At 36.8% G+C, this 24,349-nt stretch overlaps 1 protein-coding gene across 7 annotated transcripts in view; it reads left to right on the top strand.

Annotated features, from left to right (window-relative positions):
• The window catches only part of LOC114666113 (spectrin beta chain, non-erythrocytic 1), a 521,913-nt gene that overhangs the window by 67,071 nt on the left and 430,493 nt on the right, over positions 1-24,349 (top strand). For all 7 annotated transcript variants that reach the window (XR_007933536.1, XM_051919168.1, XM_051919167.1 and 4 more), the window contains exons 4-8: positions 5,046-5,192; positions 10,442-10,633; positions 18,689-18,772; positions 20,186-20,304; positions 23,364-23,478. Coding sequence is in view for 6 of the 7 variants with exons in the window: in XM_051919168.1 (XP_051775128.1) it covers positions 5,046-5,192; positions 10,442-10,633; positions 18,689-18,772; positions 20,186-20,304; positions 23,364-23,478 (657 nt within the window). In the remaining variant the exon portion in view is untranslated. The remainder of the gene's footprint in view (positions 1-5,045; positions 5,193-10,441; positions 10,634-18,688; positions 18,773-20,185; positions 20,305-23,363; positions 23,479-24,349) is intronic.

Here is a 24,349-nt window from a genome sequence, read left to right as displayed (position 1 = left end):
CAAGTGATGTCATCTATGGTTTGGATTATGGGATTGTGGCCATTTTGAGAACCTGGAAGTATGGTCAGTGAATTATTGTTTTTCTTCTTTGTTTCTGTAGTTGGAGAGAGACATTAGTACTTATACTCAACCCTTTATCTTGTGAAATTTCACTCACCTTAGGACTTGTTGGCTGCTTCCTAAGCGCGCGTGTGTGACAGTGTGCACAAGTGCCCTACAATGAAGTGGTACCCAGTCCAGGTTTGTTTCTTACCTTGTGACCAGTGTTGCCAGGATAGAATCTGGATACCCATAACACCGAAGTGGATTAGGCAGATTTGAGAATATATGTATGCCCGTTTATTATTGGCTTATAAAAACTTGTGTTATGGCATTAAGTAAATTTAAGGGTTCTCAACCATGGACATAAAGGCAAGTTGTGTTGTGCTAACAATATATTATTTTATTTTCCAAGACTGATTTATGTTTCATACCTTAGGAATGATGAGTAACCACAAGAGACATGCACGGAATCGGTAAAGAATGTTCCCAAATTTGCTACAGTGTCAGTATTTTGATTCTAAGTGTTATCAGGTGTGTAATCGCTTTGATAAATAGCCTATTGTTTTATGAAAAAGGAAGCTGCATTAACATAAAGCAGTTCCTGCATTAGATCATCATTTTAAAAACACACAATAACCTGCAAGGGTGGAGGGAGACGGGATTATGTTCACACAAAAATGTCCATACGCCTCAAGGGTGCTGTTAAAGTTAATGAGTATTTTATATTCCGAAAGAGATGACATCACCTTTTAATTTCATGCAAATAGTCACATGTTTTTGCCAAGCATTATGTAAAGCAGTGTGTGGTTTTTATGGTTTGTTTATGTGAGAAGATTTGGACCTCACACTTCAAACACAAAACTTAAGAGTTTGAAGCAGACCGAGAACAAAATCAAACATATTTCCATTCTGGCTGAAGCACGTTCTGGAAGAACCAAATCAAAATGAGATCTTTTCTGTTTTTCATGTTCTATTCTAACTCTTTGGAACGTCAATTTATTTTAACATGCAGACACATGTCTATGTAGGTTGCACAAGAGCCTTGCTAAAATCCTACAGCTGTGAGGAAAGTTCTTTAGCAAAGACAAAAACAAGTAAACAAAGTAGTGCTGGGTAATTAATTCATATTAACAATTTCTGGGTTTGTAATCCAAAGATGTACTGTTAAGTTGATTTGGGTTTCTACATTTTGTGAGGAAGGATGTTTTAGGATATACTATGTAGTGGACAGGTTTTGTATACTTTCTGTCGAAAGACTTGTAGGTGAGGCACTGAACCAACAGAGGTTCAGGAAATTTGAAGAAACAATAAAAGCATAGGACATGTATTTTTAAAGTGGTAGATGGAAATTTGTGGCAACCACAGAACGAATGTTGCACTACTTGTGCAGAGCAAGACTACAGTGAATAGGGAAGAGCCAGAGATATAATATACCCATTGGTGTTTTTAATTAACCTCTCTCAACAACTGTATTGTTTAAATAATGTTAAGTGGCAGAGGTCAAAACTTCCTTTCTCTAAACAAAAGATCATTAGGAATTCCTAATTTGTAGGCAGTTATTTCCAAAACAAAATCAATAGGACAAAACACACAAGTAGCCAATAAATCATAATGAGGGCCCAGCAGTCAAAATATTTGTACATTTTTCGTGATCAGCTCTTACCAGAAGTAGTTGTTCAAACACATTCTTGTTAACATCAAATTTATACAATGGTTACTCCTAAAACCGCCATCATGACATCAGTCCTGGTTTACATTCGACATGACATACAACATTGATACCATCAAAATTTGACAAGTGCCGGGGTTATTTTATGAAATGGACTTAACATATTAAGTAGGATGACATCTCCATTAAGATTCAATTAAACCTTACACTTATGTTGGAGGGTAAATGGTGTAAACTGTAGTGTGTATGTTCTATTTCTGTTATATTTGCTTTTATTTTTTGTCTTTTTAACAAAGAACGTTTCTATTGTACGTGTAAATATCTCATATTATTATTTTAAAATGCTTTATGATTCAGTGTGGAAGGAAGACTGTCAAACTGACCTTTGTGAAAGGATATTTTTGTTCTCTTTCACCATTTTTAGAATTAGTTTTTTTTTTTTCCGTTGGCTTTTTAATGTTTTTGGTACAGGAAGTGAACATACACATTTGGCAACTAAAACCATTGTTACAGCAACAAAAAAAGACCATGTTTCACAATTGCACTGTCTCTCAGTATTTCTAGACACCTGTCTTCTATTGCAATACACACACACTTGCTCAGGGTCATACTAGAGTTTCCAAGAAACCTAACAAGTACATATCAACAATGCGGAAGGAAAACCAGATTAATATCACTCTATTATATAAAAAAATTCTGGATGAGACTTTTCAAGAGATTTTTTTCAAGTCCCACGAGACAAGACTTTGGCCATGAGATTTTTTCAAGTCACGCTCTCCTCTCAACCATATTCAGCTACGCACATGGTAATGTCACCTCTCATTCGTGTGAATGCTTTTGACAGACACAGTTCCTGCGCTCTCAGCTCTTAGAAATTTGAATGTTTACCTCACTTTAAGTTCCCAATTAAAGAAGACGTATTATGTCCAAATCTTACTGAATAATTTCAACAGGAAGGGTTATCAACAGTAAAAATGAGTACACGGGCAATCCTAGCACAGAGAAATGATGAAGTCAAACGAATTAACCACAAAAATGTCAATTGATTACATGGCAAATTGGTTAAATGCGTATCAATAGACTCTGCTGAAACAGTTGGTGGTGATGGGGCAGAAGATGAAAACATCAACTTTCAATATCCCGTAGAGTATCTACAACCATTAACACTGTTCGGTCTTCCACCGCACGAATTACTGTTGAAAGAAGGATGTATCCAAGAAAGGTAATGTAGTACATCTTCCGCGGGTAACATTAGACAACAAAGGAGATCTTGATATGCCATTCATATTAAAACATTAACAGTTTCCCGTTAGAATAGCTTTTGCAAAGACAATTAATAAATCTCAGAGCCAAACATTCAAAAAAGTCGTTTTATTTAATAGAGAGAAAGAAACGAAATTCAATCACAGGCAGTTATTCATTGCGTTGTCACAATGAAAGTCCAAACACAGAATCAAAATTCAATGCGATATTGACAAAAATTTAATTCCAAAAATTGTTTTTTACTGAAGTTTTACAGTAAAAGTGTAAGTTAAAAAAGTATTTGCGTGTTAATTTCAAAGCCAAATAGAACGAAATTGTATTACTCAACAAATAACTCTAACGCAACATGAGATATAATTTGCTTTCAAATTATTACGTTTTACTATTTTTTAATATGGTTAATTACTCGCAGTAATGTAAAATAGTTAGTTCTATTATGCATATGTAACAATTCCCATGAAAATAAAAATGTTTAAATTGTACATCCACATCCCCATACACGAGCAGCCGAACCGCAAAGAGGCTAGCGTGTAATGCAGGCCCCAGGGATTGGCGAGCAAAGCGAGCTGGGGGTAAAACCCCCAAGTATTCAACATAGACGTCACTCAAAGACACAGTCATCTGGAACTGTGAGAAAACACCACTAACCACTGCACAAGAACTCATTCTAAACCTGTTCTTCTACTATGTACTTTCCGTCTGACAACACTAATGCACTGAAGCGTTAACTTTAAGGATGAATTTGTGGAATGGGCTTGGTGAGGCTTAGAAATGGATCTGTCATCAGCTATTCAAGTGGTAATTTTTACATTAATCAAAAAGAGCACTACCTTGGAACACTGGAAATGCAAATGGAAAAAGAATTACACAAGAACCATAATACTTGTCAGTGCTTATCAGGCTAACTTGGGTGTTTGTAGTACAATGTGTTCAAGTCAGTATAGTTCTCACAGACCTGGGTGTGAGGAGCACCTAGGGCCTTTGGCGCATATAGTACACAGTTGTTATTTTGAAGAGCAGAGACAATGAGTAAGACATTTGGCTACTAAAGCCTGTATTACAGTGACAACTACCATGGCATAAAACTGCATAAAGAAATCTGTCAAAATTCAACATAAAGAGCACTCACTACACATATTCACTGACACAAAGTCTAAATGATGTTACTAATTAACGTAATAAGTACTTATGTAGGATGTGAAAGGGAGACCAGATTATCAAATGCAGACAGAAAATCAGGCAAGTATTCCATGTCTCCTGGGAATGAGTGGCATTAGCACTAATGCCTGCGCAAGAGCTTTTTACAAACCTGTCCTTTTACTATATGTGTCATGTCTTGTATTACTATTCCAAAGTAGCTTTAACCTAAAGAATGAAATACATTTTTCAAAAGATTTCAGGAAAAACACTAAATATCAATGTTCCTGCAGGATGTTTGCATAGCTCATAAATCTGGTTGTTGGATTTCACTAGTAGCTTTCATTTCAGACAATTTCTACAAACAATCATCATTAAAATTCCTAGTTTACTATTGACATTAAACAAGGATTATCCAAAGTTGCGTTTAACATTAAATGTGTCACACTATGAACAAAACAAATTATTATCAGTGGTCTGTTATTTTGATAGTACCACAGACTCGGAAAAATAAATATCCACTTACTTATTTTTATATTATTAGATGCACTGATGCCCTGTAAAATAATTATTTTTTTGGTCTGCTGCCTTTATTCACTTGTTCCACGCCATTTTTTTTTCTACATTTAGTCAATGATGAGTTTTAAAGAAATTCAGAGTTACTGCATTTGTATTTACTAATACTCCTAATGATGTGCATGTGGTTTAATTATTTAAGTTGATGCCAAGGAGCATCTTTCTCTTACTTTTTCATTCTCCAGCACATGTTATTTTGAATTAACAACATAAACTTCATAATTTATTGGCCCTGCAATAAATTTTTTTCACATCAAACAAGCCGAGTGTCACTTGAAAGTAGCTGAGGGTTTAATGCATGTGTTTATCTCACCTTAAAGATCAGCAGCTTGTTGTAATCCCTGTTTTCTTTGCACAGGCAGAAACATGGATTAGAGGAAAACTGCAGGATTTGAAAGACGGGAGTAACATCCAACGATACCCTCTGCAAGGCTGGGAGCAAATTTCTCAAACGTTACAAAGGGAACTTAAAGACTTTGAGAACACTTTAATCCAACTCAATCAGGTATGTTTTAATTAACTGATGGGATATTAAGAAACCCTTACTTCCTTATTCTGATCAGGTATACGCACCACAGAGTAAAATTGATCTCTGCAAAGTTGTATAAGCATCTGTCTTTCTAAGAATGATTAATGTAATTAAAGTCTGGAGCTCAACATGATGAATAGGTAGAACTAAAGTCAGTGGCGTAGCTGGAGTTTGCGCCACTCAGTGCGGGGCTTCAATTTGCCACCCTCCAACGTATCTGAATATCTTAACCTATTTAAATAGAAAATTAAAATGATGAATGGAGAAAAATTAAGATACATTTTGCATATATTTATTTATATATAGAGAAACAGCAATATTTTTTCACATATAATTATTTATAAGCATCAACTAGACAAGAATATAGTACAGATGCACTGATAAGCCGTGTTCTGATTATTAGTTTAATATAATTACGATGCGAAAACCAGAACCGGTGTAGTGTACAAGCGATAGTTGGGGATGAGCAAGAACACATTCGGATTGTTAACAAAATGAAATTATACATTGTGAATTAGTTGTTTATCTTCCTAGAAATTATTATCGGTGTAATGTTTCTGTTTATTTTTGTTATTGCCTCATAAATATCAACTGCCGTGTCTGATGCCGTCACAGAAGTACCGTCTGAAAATGATTTTTGAAGCATTTGTGGATGAAAATCAGAGCATTTGACTTTTTTCATTCATGAGTGATATTTTTCCAAACCCTGCTGCTTACACGTGAAGTGTTCTGAGCCTTTTGGCCATAATGCCACCCCCAAAAATGTGCCGCCCGGGGCGGACTGCCCCCTCCGCCCGCTCCTAGCTACGCCACTGACTAAAGTCACCCTTTAACTAACAACCTCACAACCCCTTCTCTGCTTCACAAAGCTGACACATGATTAAAGTCGAGAGCAATATACAGTATGTGTAATGTGGCAGCACATTTATGTCATCAGCCTGTGCAGGATTTTCATCTTGGCTGAAATGCCTGTATATTCCCTCCGATCTAAGCCTTCTGGGATAAATTGGCATGGTGGATTTCTCTTAGTGAAGCAAAATAACAGCTGCTTGAGATGATATATAGGAATTTTTCTGTTAATTTTTATTTTGTACTTTATTTTAGACATACTGCCTGTTTTTGAAGGGCCAACTTGTAACGGCTGACCCCTTACCCAGCCAGCAGCTACACTTCCAAGACCTGTGGCCTGGATAAATTACTGAGGCTAATCTATAAATACCCAGCCATACCTCCTAACAAATAAAATTTTCCCCACAATCGACGGTTTAAACATAAGCACACAAAAGCAGATATGTAAAAATAGGTGGATAAATATATTAAATGAAACAATAACAAAAAATGCAAATTTCACACTTAGAAAATAAGTATATATAGATATGTATATCCCTCCACCAAACTAACAACATGACAACGCCATATATACAATAACAAACCCTCCCTTATCCCAGTAACCAGTGCCGGATTAACCAATAGGCACATGTAGCATATGCTACGGGCCCCGCAATTTCGGGGGCCCCCAAATGGTGGACCCAATATTTAATGAAAAAGTGTAGCATTGAAAAACTGGTCTTTAAAAATATTATCTTTATGTTTTTAAACTGTAAATTTCTTACACAACAAAACTTTAGGGGCCCAACACATAAAATTCACATAAATATTATAAGATTCTTATTATAATCGAGAGTAAAATAATTATTTAGTCCGGTTTGAACTGTTCAGAATCTAAACTTCAGATGATGCAGACCAAAAGGGCCCCCAAATTTGAAATGTGCTACGGGCCCCCAAAGCTCTTAATCCGGCCCTGCCAGTAACATATAAACACAAATAACAATGAATGAATACGGAAAATACCAATGATAGTGAACTTGAGTCCGAGTATACAACTGTCCTGAATACGGTGATGTGTTTGAATTTTCTGGAAAAAATGGAGCAACCTCACCGTGAATCCTCAGTGTGTGGTGGATAATGTAGTCCAACCCCGGGGTCTCTGGTGATGATTGAATTGAAGTAAGTCCGGCAGAATTTAAAACAAACTGGTTACAAAAGCGCGATGTGGAAAACGGCTGGTAAAGTTGGTTCGTTGTCGTGAAAATGTAATCTCCATCTTTCTCCTCTGTGCTCTCCTGATTGTTTATATAGTAATGAGCCAGATGTAATGGATTGATTATAAACAGGTACGTTCCATCTTGGGGCTGCGGTCTCTTTCCATCATCTGTCCCCCCTGTATTTACGGGGACGACATTCACTGACGCACACATTGTAAACAGCAAACGAGACAATGGAAACAAAACGTACTCAGTACAAACATTGAAAACACTATTACTATGTAGCCCCACTACAAACTTAAGTACAAGCACAACTAATGTTGAGTATAGTTTAGACTATAGCAGACTAATTTGAATTCCAGTAACTGATCCAACTTCTAGAAAGTTGATTGTTCATCTGGATATAGTTCTTTTCCAGGGAGATACGTCACATCACTCATCCAAGTGACTTCCTCAGTCTCAGTTGACTGCAGGTTTCTCCCAACCTTATAAACAGTACCTTTGCATAATGACCGAAACCTGCACCATTGACTAATAATGGTCCATGTGATCAATGATATGCAAATTGTCCATTGATCAATGGCCATGAGTACCATTCACAGAGAGTTGGGGAATGGCTGCAATCACAGCATTGTAAGATGGTGAAAGATGTACCCTTAGGCCCCCTCCTCGGTTCAGAGATGGTCGTTCCTTTTTCACATAAATGGCCTCCTTGACTCCTCGCTCAAACCAGCGTTCCTCCCTGTCCAGGATGTGCACATCTTCATCATTGAAAGAGTGACCACTGTCCTGTAGGTGTAAATAGACTGCGGAGTCCTGGCCTGATGAGGTAGCTCTTCTGTGTTGTGTCATCCGCTTTGCCAGTGGTTGTTTGGTTTCCCCGATGTATAATTCATGGCAATCCTCTTGGCACTTAACTGCATAAACTATATTATTCTGTCTGTGCCGGGGTACCCAATCCTTGGGGTGGACCAATTTTTGCCGTAGCGTGTTTTGGGGTTTGAAAGCCACCGAGACCTGTTGTTTTGAAAAAATGCGTCTCAGCTGTTCCGATACTCCTGACACATAAGGAATCACCAAAGGTTTTTGCTTAGGCAGCGGTTGTCCTTCCTTTCTCCTGGATTGCTTAGAGCATTCTTTAGGTGTCTTCCCTGCTTTGACAAAAGTCCAGCTGGGATAACCACATTTTCTCAGGGCCTTTTTGATATGATGTTCTGGCCGCTGTGCCTGTGGGTATGGTGTTTGCTGCGTGTTGTAGAGTCCTGATGACACCTATTTTGTGCTCTAGTGGATGGTGAGAGTCAAACCTTAAATATGACCCGTATGCGTTGGTTTACGGTACGCATCAACTTTCAAATGTCCCCCATTGCTGATGGAAATTTCACAATATAAGAAAGCTAGCCTGTCACCTTTCATGTCCTCCTTGGTGAACTGAATGTGTTTGTCCACTGAGTTGATGTGGTCAGTGAATTTTGGTACCTCCTGAGATTTGATTTTCACCCAGGTGTCATCCACATACTTGAACCAATGGCTCGGTGGTGTTCCGGGATAGGATAATAGTGCCTAATTTTCCACTTCTTCCATATACAGATTGGCCACAATAGGTGAAACTGGGGAACCCAAGGCACACCCATGTTTCTGCCTGTAGTACTGGCCTTTGTATATGAAATATGTGGATTGAAGGCACAATTCCAAGAGCCGGGCACACTTGGTCAGTGCTGAGAGTGGTCCTTTTACTGAGTGTGGGGTCATCCTGTAATCTCTTACGGACCACCTCCACTGCTTCCGTAACTGGAACGCAAGTGAATAGAGATGTAACATCATACGAGACCATAGTTTCCTCTGCCTCCATAATGACATCTCCCACCTTCTCCACAAAATCCAAAGTGTTCTGAATATGGTGTTTTGAGCTGCATACCAACGGGTTGAAGACAGCAGCCAGGAACTTTGAGATGTTATATGTAACCGAATTGATCATGCAGACAATGGGTCTTAACGGTGCATGCTGTTTATGTATCTTCGGTAAACCATACAGACTTGGTGTAGCTTCCCCTGGGTATAATCTGTGGTATGAGGCCCATTGTTAGTCAATGGTACAAGTTTCGGTCATTATGCAAAGGTACTGTTTATAAGGTTGGAGAAACCTGCAGTCAACTGAGACTGAGGAAGTCACTTGGATGAGTGATGTAATGTAATGTCCCTGGAAAAGATGTCCAGATGAACTGAATCAACTTTCTAGGATTTCCTTACCTGGATTATTGAGCATGCATCGTGACACTGATCCAACTTATTTCAAATAAAGTGTCACAAAGGACTGTATACTGTCCTGGCAGTGCTGCAAAAGTGCATGGCAAGAACCAGACCTAAATGGGTCACAAATTTATTACAATGTGCTCACTCACACACAAGCACACAAAAGGGGTAAATTCACAATTACCTGTTTGTTCATCTATGATACTCCTCCCATAGAATTCTGGGGAGAAACCAGACTATCTGGAGAAAATAGCAGATACACAAGGAGTATGTGTGCAAACTCCACACAGGTAGTGACAAGGCCTGGACTAAAAACCCAGTGTCCTTGGACTAGAGGACATCAGTGCTAACAAGCAGATGATACCATTTCACCATCAAGTGACCACTTTAAAATTAAAAATAATGCAATATGTCTGTGCCATGCCAACCAGTTCCCTTCTTGACTCAAATCTATGATTTTGTATTAATTATCCTGAGCACAAAAACACCATCTACCTATCTTATTTCTGTAGCCTGATAACAATTTACTACTCTTTTTTACATCATTGTGCTTTTCTTTGTGACCATTTAACCCTTTAGTGTCATTACGATATTCTTTCACAAAAACAAAAGAAAATCATTTCAGGATATTTGAGAAAAAATATCCACCCCTACACATAAAACTGAAAAAGTCAGTTTAATTGCATAAATGATTGAGTAATCATGATTGTTCCTGAATATAAAAACAGATCATTTACAACAGTATAAGAGTAGAGCTAAAAGGAGAAATCAGTGGAAATGAAAATCAGCAGTGACAGTTGCTTCTTCTTAGGCTGAGCTGAGGTTCCTTTAACTAAGTGTGTTCAAAGTTTAATTTCTTGACAGTGGACAGCAAAGCCATTCCTTGCATACTATGTATAGTTATTAGGTTAATCTTTTGTGTTGCAGATGGGCGAACAGCTTATCAGCAAGCAGAACCCCATGTCAGAGATGGTTCGAAAACAACTTAATCAGCTTAAAGAGCAATGGCAGATACTGAAATTGACAGCTGCCAATCAATCAAAAGCAGTGGGAAGTGCCAAGAATTTACAAGAATTCAACAGAAAAGTTGACAAACTAGAAGACTGGATCAAGGAAAAGGTATTGGAGCATTTATTAGATTGCTCCTTGACAAAAATAATTTAATATTTAATATTTGCTTCCTACAATATCAGTAACTTTGTCCTTTTGGAAAATGATCCTCATTTTTGCCAGTTATGTCTTTAATTTATAACAGACTTTTTTTTAATTTATGGTTTCCAGGTACTATAAACACAATACATGTAAAGAGTTCATATCAAAATTTGAGAATAACTGCAGAACTAAATCCTGTAACTTTATAATCCTTTTCATACTTCTAGCAAGAAGTTGTTGCTATCCATCCATTTCTTTATGCTCAACACCAATATAAATGAGAATATTGGATTCAGGCAATCTAACAATAGGTACTGAGTAAACCAAAACCTTGGACAACATTTCTGTTGGTCATATTGATGAACCAACTTAAACTTGGCAATTTTTTTCTAGATACTGTACATAAATGTTTTAAACAGAGTAAAAACACTTTTAAATATTTTCTGAAAACTGCAGCCATTTTCTTTTGCATTTGAACAATGAGGGTAAAGTCAACAAGAAATATCCTTTTCCAGGTTGTGTGAGTGAAAACTAACTCCAAGTCATCACTCCTCAACAGCCCTGCTTGATAGTTGCTTAGAGATTCTTGTAGTGATATGTTGTGTTTCATTTTTACCAAACTTGGTGCTGTACGTAACAACCAGACAACTCCAGTTTGGTCTCATCTGTTCAGTGGGCATGTGGTTAATCTGAAATCTAAAACGTGCTGCTGTGTTCTTTAAAAAGAGAAAGGTCTTTCTCCTAGTTCAGTCTTTATGTAATTGGTAGAGTTCTGAACTATAATATTTACAATATTGACAGTAAATCCCTGGAAATAGTTTTGAGTTCTGTAACTATGATACAATCTGATTTTTAGGTGAACTAGTGGGCTATGCCCCCTGCCCGCTTCGCACACCAACCCCACTGCCTGCAATACGCACCAGCAACTTCACGTGGGTTTCATTTTCGCCAAACAATAAAACTTTTAATTCTCGTGGATAGGCTTCTTCATTGGGAAGGAACACTACTTTTCCCTAATGGCAACACGAATTAGACGATCTACAAGTCTCCGACTTAAAGTTTAAAGCCAAACAATACTCCATATATTTGATCTCTTTTCGCTTTTACATTTTCGTCAATATCGCATTGAATTTTGATTCTGTGTTTGGAATTACATCATGACAACGCAACATATAACTGCCCGTGAGTGAATATCATTTCTCTCTCTCTACATGAACTGTGTCTGACAATAGCATTCACACAATTGAGACATGAACCGTGTGCGTGGTTGTAAATGTTTTAGATGTGGGCAGGACTTTTCCAAATCTCTTTGCATAAACTCTTGTCTCGCGGGGCTTGACATTCTCTCTCGTGGGATTTCAGTTTCACCAAACAACAAATCTTTTAATTCTCGTAGATATGCCTCATCATTGGAAAGAAACTACTTTTCCCTGATGGCAACACAAATTAGACAATCTACAAGTCTCCGACTTAAAGTTTAAATTCAAACAATATTTTCAATCTCTTTTCACTGTTTCGTTATTTCACTGAGTAATAATTTCCGTTTGTTTGCGCTAATGTGATCTTTACTATTATTTTTTGAGACCTTCAAATTTTTGTACTTCCATTATCTCTAACCTGCTCTGCATGTGTATCGCACCAACATTTTTGAAATCTTTACGACATTCTACTTTGTCATCTACTCGTTGTCTTTTATTTCCGGCCCCGGGCGTGGTTAAATCTCTTGGCACAAAGTCTCGTCTCGCAGGATGTGAAAGTGTCTCTCTTCCCAAGATTTTTTTATTATAATAGAGAGATTTGCCAGAATTTGAATTTCTGGGAATAATGGTGACTAACTTAAATGTTCTCCATCTGTAAATATGCACTGTATAATGACAGACCTCAAAGTTTTGTAGATGGTCCTAATAACACATTCTCAGCTGATGAGCTTCAACAGACCACTGTTGGTGTCTTTTGTTCTTGATGTGGATGTTACAGCCAACCTGTATGCTCCAGGTCTAAGTGTCAGACATTTTGTTTTTAAATCAAGATGTTAGTATTGTTTAGTTATCAACTAATCAAGAGCGCATGATTATCAGCTCCTGGCTGAATAACGTTCTTAACCGAAACACAAGCAGTTTGAGTACCATTACTGTACTTATTTCATGCACAACTTCTTGATGATGGTTTAATCTTTTATTTGTTGTTTGTTGCCTTCAAATGAATTTATCTATTTATAATACATGGTTAGTAGAGCAGATGACTATTAGATATGGCCTGATATGTAAATCCATAGATTTAAATGAGAATTAACTTTCTATTTCACATCATTGCAAAAACATGTTTATAGGCAGTTCACTGACATTATCTTAAGTACTTTAAATCATTTATTAAGCAATAAATGCATAGAAATTTTGACAAAATACAATGACTAAAATTTGCAAAACAATCAATTCAAACAAGTCTCTCTAGCTCTTTAGCCCATTCTTTAAACTTTCTTTCACACATTTTTAGTCTCGCCTTTTATTTTAAGCAATTGCCCTTGTGATTTGATATTGTCCCTGTCTTCTTGTCTTCTTATTATCTGAGGTGCAGGCTAGATCCTGCTGCTGTCTTTTGTGCTGAAGTCATCATCTTGGGTGGTACTGGAGCATGGTACCTTTAGTCCCTGGTCTCTGAGGAAATTACTGTTGTTTTAAATTTATTTCAAAATTCATTAAGCCTTGGCCTGAAGTAAATAAATAAAAAAGAACAAAAAAAATAGACATATCAGCATTGCGCTAGTGATAATGTTAACAGAGACAGTAGCTACAGCCAGCTTTTTGCAACATCAAAAAATAAAAAAAAATTATGGTGTTCATAAAAGAGCTAGATGATTACAGCCACACTGGAAAGCTTCTTGCCCTCTACTACTGATTGGTCATTGCTGCAGAACATTGCATAAAAATGCATTGCAAGGGTCTTCTGAGACATCAAAAAGTATTTATCTGAACTTGCTGAGAGTGGCTCCTAAGTTGACTAACAGCGGTTTAGGGCCTCTATGCTACCATGGGCATAACCAGTTCATCATAACCATCTTTTAATCTCCATCCAAAGAGCACACAATTTGGAAAAGGAAAAAAAAAGAGTTGTTGGCTATCAGTGTTACACCCATAATTAATTCATTCACTTCATCTAATTTGCCGAAGATTTTTGTGTTAAGTATCGGAATAAGTGGATTATGGAAAATTTATTTTCACAAAGTCCCATCATTACCTCCTTTTCTCCTTTCTTGTGTTTGAGCTTGTCAAACTTTGAGCATTAGGAAGAAGATAATTTCACTACTAGTAAAAGTAGCCAGATGCAGTTCGCTCCAGAACAGCATACCAACAAGAAATTACAAGAATTCATGGATAGTAAAGCAAAGTTCGGTCCAATGTAGGGTCTCTTGTTCATGTTTGTTGATTTTCTCAGAAAAATAAGATGTAGGCTAGTAGGAATTTTTCATGAAAAGGAATGCTCCATAAACCAAAAGAATTTGTTTTAATTAAGAAATTGATTGGAGTAAAAATCGGAATGCCAATGTGGTCCTTTAGGACCAGGACTGGTCACTTCTGGGCTAGAGGGTAATATAAGTTGTGGAGATTTGTCTAAATATGCAGATTATTGTTTAAGCAGAACAACATTCATATGTAAATCTGATTCAAGATATCAGTACCATACACTATGGGTTACCCCTGCCTTTATATGGCTAAGGACAGTCCCTTATGGTGATGGGCATGTGGCCCTGCTTCTTAGGGAACCACTCACAAAATAACAGGAACACACTACAGGCGTGGAAAATACAGAAAATAAAAGTAACATTTATGTAAATCAATTATTTAAAAATGAACAAAAAACATAAACAGAGTAGGAACCCTGGCTGAAATATAACAGTACTTGTCATTATGTCTTCACTTTGTTTTACATTTACTTCTTTGGCTGACACCTTTGTCCAAGGCAACCTACAACATTTATGATACAATTGGACACATTTCTTTTAGCTTTCCAAGTGGAGTACTGGTAGGTCAAGTGACTTGCTCATTTTATTTATGTAGCACATTTAAAACAACATAGGAATGCTGTGGCCAAATAAAAGAAGAAAAAAATATACAATTAACATAAGTAACATAAATAGAAATAAAATAAATGAACATAAATAAAATAGAAGTAAGATTACATAATCACAAAGCGGAAACCATCAGTATTACTGAAGGTCACTGAAAGCAAGTGAATAGAAATGAGTCTTTAATCTTGTTTTGAACAGTTCAATTGTAGACGACTCCTTTATGTGATGAGGTAAAGAGTTCCACAGGCGAGGAGCAGCAGCTGCCAAAGCCCTGTCTGTCCCCCTTAGTTTTACACTTGGTACGAGGGACAACAAGAGACAACTGACCAGAAGATCTAAGCACTCGAGATGGCTGGTGTAAAACACACAATTCAGATAAATAGGCAGGAGCAAGCCCATGTAAAGATTTAAAAACTAGCAACAAGATTTTAAAATCAATTCGAAAAGTGACAGGCAGCCAGTGTCAAGAAGGTAATATTGGAGAGACAGAATCAGACTTTCTTGCCCCAACCAGATAGCAAGCGGCAGCATTTTGGACCAACTGTAACCTGCGTATCAGAGATTTGCTAATCCCAGAATACAGCAAGTTTCAGTAATCAAGGCAAGAAAAAATAAAAGCATGAATAGCTTTCTCAAGATCCCTAGAAGATAAAAAAGGCTTGATCTTACCATAAAGACGAAGCTTGAAAAAGCAACTCTTGACTACAGAATTAATCTGTTTCTCAAAAGAGAGGTTAGTGTCAAAAATAACACCAAGATTGCGGACTTGAGGTTTGCAAAAGACAGAGAAAGAGCCGAGAAGTCCAAGAGCAATTTGGGCTTTAGCTGATGGACCCTCTATAAGCACCTCCATTTTATTTTGATTCAGATCAAGAAAATTATTAGCCATCCAGGATCTTAGTTCAAAAAGACAGTTGTGCAGTCGATTCATTGCAGAGTTGCAGACGGGAATATAAATCAGCAACAGGATTTGAACCCATACCCTCAAGTTTTAACCACTACACCACACAGCCTCCCTAAAATTGCCTTTGTCAAAGTCAATTTTGTTGTCCATGATGTATATTAGGTGCTCACTTTGTGGTGTACCTCCAATGAGATCCCAAGGTATGGCTATTCAGTATCCACGTATACCTACACACTAAACTACCTGGACATTTCAAACCTACTATCGCTTTATTTTTTGTATCGCCCTTGTATGCTTCATCATATTTTATCATTTTATATCTTTTGTATTCTGTGTTGTCCTTGTATGTTGCACCAATACTATAACTATACTAATACTATTCACTGTTTAATTTAATATTGTTTTTTTATCAGTATGCTGCTGCTGGAGTATGTGAATTTCCCCTTGGGATTAATAAAGTATCTATCTATCTATCTATCTATCTATCTATCTATCTATCTATCTATCTATCTATCTATCTATCTATCTATCTATCTATCTATCTATCTATCTATCTATCATATAGTGCCTTTCACATCTATCTATCTATCTATCTATCTATCTATCTATCTATCTATCTATCTATCTATCTATCTATCTATCTATCTATCTATCTATCTATCTATCTAATAAACTGCATTCTGATTCTTATAAAGAGTATTGTACAGGTGATGTAAGACAGTCATTATAGATTAGGATACCCCTTAACTTGGCTGTTACATTGCATGGGTCCTACAAAAGCTGCAGTTTAAAAATCTGGGAGTCTGAACTATTGTTAAGAGTTATGATTCACCTTAACCACTTGATTTTATATTTGTCCTCAAAACAAAAAGCCATAATGACAGCAGATTATGCCCTTTAAAACACTTGATCTTCATTCCTTACACTCTTGTTACTAACAGATTTTAAGTAGCAACTTTAACCTACGACCTTTAGAGAATCACTGACTATTCCCAGAAAATATATGACCAGCAAATTGTCTCTGCAATAGTGATTTTGTTTGCTATTCTGTCTTTTTCAGTCTGAGAATAGCAATGCAATTAAGTTTATCAAGTGTTAAAATACTTTACCAGTTTTTGATTGCAAAGTGTACGAGCATTTATATTTGACTGCCGAGTTGTTATTTGCAAGCAAAAATGGAGGAGCAATTAAAGGCTGAATGATGAAGATACCTTTTCTAGTAATTAGGAGAGGTTGTCAAGACATATATAGTGTATATAGTGTATATATAATATACAGTATACTGCACATTTTTATAAATCCATGTTTGATTGAAAGGAACGGGTAATTTAATGCCAATATGCATTTTATTTAATGCAGACAATTACAAAATTAGTGGAGGTCAAAAAAAACTAAGTGTCTCAGATAAACAGACTCTCATGTAGATTGAGATCATTTGTCTTGAGAAAAGTGTAGAAATGTTTCTCAGATTATAACCCAATCCATTTAAGAATTATGTTTTAGGATAACTCTGGCATAGCAACTGCTTGCATGCTGAACGAACATGACTCATTGTTTATAGACAAGTTGAACTCTGATTACAAACTGCTGTGCCAGCATGGCTGCTTGAGGAGCAAGCAGATGGTTTGAAGGAACAAGAAGGTTGGGGGGCACACCTCAGGGGGTAACTTTGTGCATTATGCAATGCTTATTCTTTTGGTTCTTAAATGCATACGTCATCTTTATCCATATTCCTTATGTTTCTTATATTTCTTTTCATCCATTTCTCAAAATAAACTTAAAGGGTTTTCTGTACTTGTCTCACTTCTCATCATTTTAATAAAAGGTGTGCTTTGAAGTTTCAGATGTGTATTTCAACTGCAAAGTGTGCATGCTTTCCCTGTGTTTGAACTGCTTCTTTTTTCAAGGAACTCTGGCTTCCTCCTGTTTTGTAGAAAGCTGCTCTCAGATAGATTGATGACGATCTGTGCCCTGTTATAGACCACAACCTCCCTGTAGTCTTCAACTGAATTCAGTAGGCAAGAAAACCTGCCGCAAAATGGATCAGCTTCCATGATGGCTACTAGGAGGCTGTGAGAGCTCAGGAATATTGGTGATTGTACCTTAGTGAAGTTCTCATGTGGTTTATCAATTCTCTTATGGACAGAGACATTGGGTCTCATTGTTTTGTTTTTTATTTAGTTTATTTTTGGTTATTGTACTGGGTGGCATGGCAGTACACTAGGTAGCAATACTGCCTTGGACAAATTGGAGCATCGGTACAACTGCTGTTCATTCACACCTAGTGCTGCATTAAGAATACCCTTCCCACGTTCATGCACTCTGGTTTCCACTAAAATCCCCAAAATTTCTGATTAATTTATGTCTGTAAACTGGCTTGAAATGTGCAAGTATAAATGTGTTCATCAATGAGTTCTGTGATGTTGTCAACATGGGCTCTAATTGCCCCAAACCCTGTAGTGCAAAAAAAGTGGATTGAATGAATGGATGAAATAACTATGGCCTGGTACAATAATTTATGAGAACTGAAGACAAGAAGCTGAACTGTAACTGCTGCCATGTTACAAATATGTACCTATAGGAAAACAATTGTATGTCTGCATAACCATTAAAAACATGAATAACAATGACATTTTGACTATTGATTACAGTTGCTACTCACTCCAACCAGTAACTAGTTCTCCAGTATTAATAAATTAGATACTGCTATATTCAGCCAAACATGATGAGATAGATAGATAGATAGATAGATAGATAGATAGATAGATAGATAGATAGATAGATAGATAGATAGATAGATAGATAGATAGATAGATAGATAGATAGATAGATAGATAGATAGATAGATAGATAGATAGATAGATAGACTGTGGTGGGTTGGCACCCTGCCCAGGATTGGTTCCTGCCTTGTGCCCTGTGTTGGCTGGGATTGGCTCCAGCAGACCCCCGTGACCCTGTGTTCGGATGGGGCGGGTTGGAAAATGGATGGATAGATAGATAGATAGATAGAACTTTCACTACTAATAATCTACAATATTGTTTGCAAACCCAGGAAGAAAAGAAATCCCTCGCTCTGCTTCTGGAGGACAATATTGACAAAATTCAGCTGACACGGAAAATACTGGACTTGAAGCAGGTAAACATTTTTCACTAATAAAAGTACAGATTTAAAAGTTGTGCATTTCATTGAAGTGTAGCATACCTTAAATTCTACACACAAAAATTGCTCAAGAGGAGAGGGGAAGTAAACTAAGAGGGTTTCTTCCAGTGGGAGCATGCTGTGCGCTTACTTTACTTCCCAGCTCCTTTTGCTGTGTGAATATCAAATACTACGTATCAGCAAGCAACAGTTTGGGGGCAGAGTTCAGAACAATTTTTAATAAGACAGTAATTTGTCCAGATAAGCAGTAATAAAGTCCTGATACCTTATGATTTTTGCTTGTAATTTAACACTAAGAACAGATTGCTTGATCGTAATCAGTCAGGCTTCAACAACGGCTATTTCAACATGATGGCTCTACTTACCATTTTAGACATGTTATGGCTGGCTAGAGCTACCAACATGTCACCTGTACTAATCCTGCTAGATCTCTCCTCTGCCTTCAATATGGTCAACCACCTGATCCTCCTCGCTTACCTTGGCAATAATGGAACTGGACTCAGACTCAAATTTGAAGACTTTCTTGTTGGGTGAATTTCTGTCTAACTGATATTAGGCATTATGTTTTTGTAACCTAGGAAGTGTAACTCGCTTGTATATTGTTCTGACCTCCTCACTTGTGGTGATCAAATTAACACTTGTACCCAAACAGTCCCCCAGGCTGATGTTTACTCAATTATGTTGACCTCATCTGTAAGTCGCTTTGGATAAAAGTGTCAGCAAACATATAAATGTACATAGTCAATGTAATTGGGGGTTTAATTGAGTTGGAACAATATGGACAAGTGATTCTGTCACTTGGTGCTGGTCCATAAAAATCAAAGTAATACTTAAATTGAAATACTGTAAAAAAAGACACGGTTCTGACAGACAAGTCAACCCCATTTAATCAGCAGTTCTATAACCAGAAAATCTCTATCACCCTAACCTCCACTTCTTATTGTATGATAATTACCACAAAACCACATCCATTATTATCTTGAAATATTCAGCAACAAACTGAAGTACATCCTGATTTTCAATTTATCCATTGCCTCTAAGTATTATTTTTCCCTTGTCAAAACCATAAATAAGAAAAAATGAAAACAATATTTTAGCAGTTGCATGAAAAGAGCATTGTAGGAATCCTAAAATGTGCATGTACTTTTATGAGCTCAGATTGTGGTTTGGGCAGAAGGATGTACGCATATTTTGATGTAGAGTCCACCCAATGGTTAGAAAGTGTACCTAATTTTAAAAAATGCAATAATAAAATTCTGAAAGGCCATTTGGGTTGTGTCTTCCATCACTCCAATGCATGCTGCCAGATGTTTAAGGTTTGAGGGGGAGGATGGAGAATGCAGAACAAATAAGTTGTTTTCATACATTGCTCTCATAAATATTTTCTAGGATGAACAGCAGTATCGTGCCCTTCATGATGAAATCAACAGCATGGCTCTGAAACTTGAAAAACAAGGAAAAAATGAAGGCAAGAATATCTCAACGAGAAGAAAGCACATAAACAAAATGTATGTAATTGAAGTATAACACCATAACATGTACCCTCATTTTTGCACAACATGTCTTTTTTTGTCTCAATGATTTTCTTAACTATAATGTGTTTTAATAGTTGTCCAGCCTTTCAGCTCCAACCACTTCACCCTAAATTACTTTCACTAAATTTGAAAACTAAAGGCGCACACATTTTAAATGATCTTCATGAATTTCGGTGTGGGCTGATGTCATGCTAAGAATTTGGAAATATTGCTGGAGCAGGACGTTAATTTATAAACGAACTCTGTTGAAAGTTAGGTTTTCAGTTATCATTCTAGAAGCCTCTAATAAACTGATGGACCCAGGCAATGCAACTGAGAATCTGGCCCTCTGTTTATTCTTTTTATGCATACAAATGTTTCGCAATGTAAAAAAAAAAAAAAGATTATTAGGCAGCACCATTGTGCTTTTATTTAATTTGTTTTCACAGTAAACATTACTCTAGATATAGTGCAATAGATGTTTTCATATTTCAAACATGTGAAGACAGGTAGGCTAGGTACCTAGAAATTAAGAATGTTTGAGTGGTGGAGTTTCTGTTGGTTTTATAGAGCACCTTTTACACTATTCACCATTCCAGAAATAGTAACCTACTTACTCCATTGATATTTCTGTAATGTGAACAGAGACAGGTTAAGTAACTTGTTGAGGATCATATAGCATATCATTGGTACAAATGGAACTATTCATTCTGTGATAGTACTAGGAAGCTCTGCCCCCTGCTCGCTTCGCTCGCCAGCCCCTGGGCGGGTGCTACACGCTAGCCACTTTGCATCTCTGCCACTCACGAATGCGGAAGCGGATGTACAATTTAAACAGATTGTTATTTTCATGGGAATTGTTACATATACATAATAGACCTAATTATTTTACATTACAGCGAGTAATTAGCCATAGTATAAAATAGTAAAATGTAATAAATTGAAAGAAAATTATGTTTCATGTTGCGTTAGAGGTATTCATTGCGTTATACGTTTTCGTTCTGTTTGGTTTTGAAATTAACACACAAATACTTTTTAAGCTTACACTTTTACTGTAAAACTTCAGTAAAAACAATTTTTTGTATTAACTTTTCATCAATATCGCATTGAATTTTGATTCCGTGTTTGGACTTTCATCGTGACAACGCAATGTATAACTGCCCATGAGTGAATTTCGTTTCTTTCTCTCTAATAGATAAACCGACTTTTTTTCGAATGTTTGTCCGTGTGATTTGTTAATTGTCATAGCAAAAGCTGTTCTAACGAGAAACTGTAAATGTTTTAATACAAGTTGCAATATAAGATCTCCTTTGGTGTCTAATGTTATTCGTGGACGATGTACTACATTACCTTTCTTGTCACCTTTTAAAATTTTACATGTCAGAATTGTTCAGCCAATTTTGAATACAGCTAATCTTGTCCTATTGCATAGCCCATCACTCAGACATAAATCACGCAATAACATTACGATACGTCCTTCTTTCAACAGTAATTCGGCCAGTAGAAGACCGGACGGTGTTAACAGTTGTAGATATTCTATGGGATATTATAAGTTGATGTTTTCATCTTCCACACCATCACCACCAACTGTTTCAGCACAGTCTATCGATACACATTTCACCAATTTGCTGTGTAACCGATGAGAATTTAATTGCCCGTGTACTCATTTCTTCTGTTGATGACCCATCGAGATGAAATTCTTCAATAAGATTTGGACATCAGTCTTCTTTTATTGGGACCTTAAAGTGAGGAAAATGTAAAAATTTATAAGAGCTAACAGCGCAGGAATTGCGTCTGACAAAAGCATTCACACCAATGAGAGGTGAGAGGACCGTGAGCGTGGGCCATTAACCGGAAATGGTTGAGAGGAGGGCAGGACTTGAAAAAATCTCTTGCCAAAAGTCTCATCTCGTCCCAAGATTTTCTTTTATAATAGAGAGATATAATGCCTTTCATGATAAACACCATCCAAACTACAGTACAGTTGCTTCTCTACTTCTTGAATATGTTAACTGTGTACCCCTTAAATGTTTTTTAAGGAAAACGTACCTGAATTCTCACCTAAAAAAATGTCACTAAAAATGTTTTATGGAACAACTTTTTCAGAGGAAGTGAAAATCATACACTTTGAGTTTCAGCTCTTAATATGGTAAAGAACTCATTGATACAGAAAGAGCAAAAAAGGAGAGGCATTTAAAATCAAACCCATTTGTTTCTTACATTTCAGAACAGTACGAGAATATCCACAATATTATTATGTTGAAAATTTCCAGAATAAGATCTACAGCATGGCACAGTGATTAGTGCTGAATCCTCAGAGTTCTGGTGGCTTTTGCCTTAAATCTTAAGTCACTTTTACTGTCCCCTTGCACCTGCAACATTAAGCTGACCCTTAATTAGCTCTGAATGACTAAGTGTGGGTATGTCCATGAATGTGCCTTTCAGTAGACAGGAGCCCTATATAGGGCAGGTTCCTTCCTTGTGGATCATGCTCCATCCCACCACAACTGCTTAGTGGAACAAGCAGGTTTTGAGAATGAATGATGGATGGCCTTGCAAAAATGTATGAATTAATAAGTGTTTTTAAACAGTAATGTCCAGACCATCTACTTCCCAAACCCACCTTCTACACTGAATTGCTAAAGTCAACAACAGCCCATATCTTATTGAAACACTTTTAAAAACTTTTTTGCCCTGTTTTAGGCCAGTTCAGTTATATCTTTGGTCGTAATATGTTACCTCACATAAACAAAAACCATCAACAGAAAGAGGTTTATGTTCAGCCTTATATAAAAAAGTATGCAGGGTTATTAGGCACTTTGGTAACTCCTCTTGTGACCACATAAAACAACTTTCCCAGGTCACCACCTTTACACTGTTCTAGATGGGGTTCACTTAAGGCAAGGCAAGAGCTGAAAAAAAAATGTTGTTTTGAAGATACAGACTCTGTCACTCCCACATATGACAAATGTTGTCTGTGCCCCCTTGCTAAATGTGCCTTAATATATATATTGAATCACTTACATATACTACTGCGTTGTTTTTCTCCCCAGGTGGCTTAAAGCCCAGGCTCTTATCAAAGATCATCATGAAAACCTCCAGCTGGCTCTGGAAGCCTCATCCTTCTATCAACAAGCAGATACAACAATCAGAACTACAAATGCCAAGGTAATATCTGAAAAGTAAAGCTGTTTATTACCACTACAGAATTCAATGCAAAGTTGAGGGACAGCAAGTTAAGAGAACACAATGAAGAACTACTTTAACTGAAGGAAATTTTAGTGATGACAGAGCTTTGGATCTCTGATATTCCCAGCTATGGTCAAAACAACCAGGACACCTATAATGTTCTGGGTAGAAACTCAGATACACAGCTCAAAGCCAAGTGGTCTTGTCATCCTCTCTCCGTAGCATGTTCACTATGGAGTTATTTTTCAAATTGTTCACTTATGATTTATATATCCACCAATCTTAACCTATTTACTCCATTATGGGGGGGTCAGAGGAAGCTAGAGCCTGTCCTAGCAGCATTTGGTGTAAGGTAGTATATCACTGGGCTTATACACCCATTTATATTATGACAATTTTTCTCACCAATTAGCTGACCATGAATGTCACTGGAACGTGGAAGGAAAGCCAGAATATGTTGAGTAAATACACAGGAATGTGCAAACTTCTTATAGATGGTGAATATGGCAGTGGTCAAAGAAAGGGTCATACCGCTTTGATATGCACTGTACTATTTCCATCAACCTAACAAACAATCCTTCTCTTAACTATGTGCTTGTTGTTAGGCCAATAAATAAATATAAAGGTGTTTTGAGTAGTTAGTACCAATAAGTAGCAAAAGCATGCAAAAATCTTTAAAAATGTTCTTTTTCGATATCAAATCAGCAGGACTGCAACTTTAAATAATGTTTTTATGAAAGGTACATTTCTGACTCTCCCATATACCCTTAAAAGTTATTAGACAATACACAAAAGTTATGTCCACATTACTACATTTTCATTTAAAAACACACACATTAGTCTCCATGCC

Source organism: Erpetoichthys calabaricus, chromosome 15 (genome assembly GCF_900747795.2).
Source record: "Erpetoichthys calabaricus chromosome 15, fErpCal1.3, whole genome shotgun sequence".
Classification (NCBI taxonomy): Eukaryota; Metazoa; Chordata; class Cladistia; order Polypteriformes; family Polypteridae; genus Erpetoichthys; species Erpetoichthys calabaricus.
The sequence above is the reverse complement of the archived record's forward strand: the minus strand, read 5'-3'. Positions and strand labels throughout refer to the sequence as shown.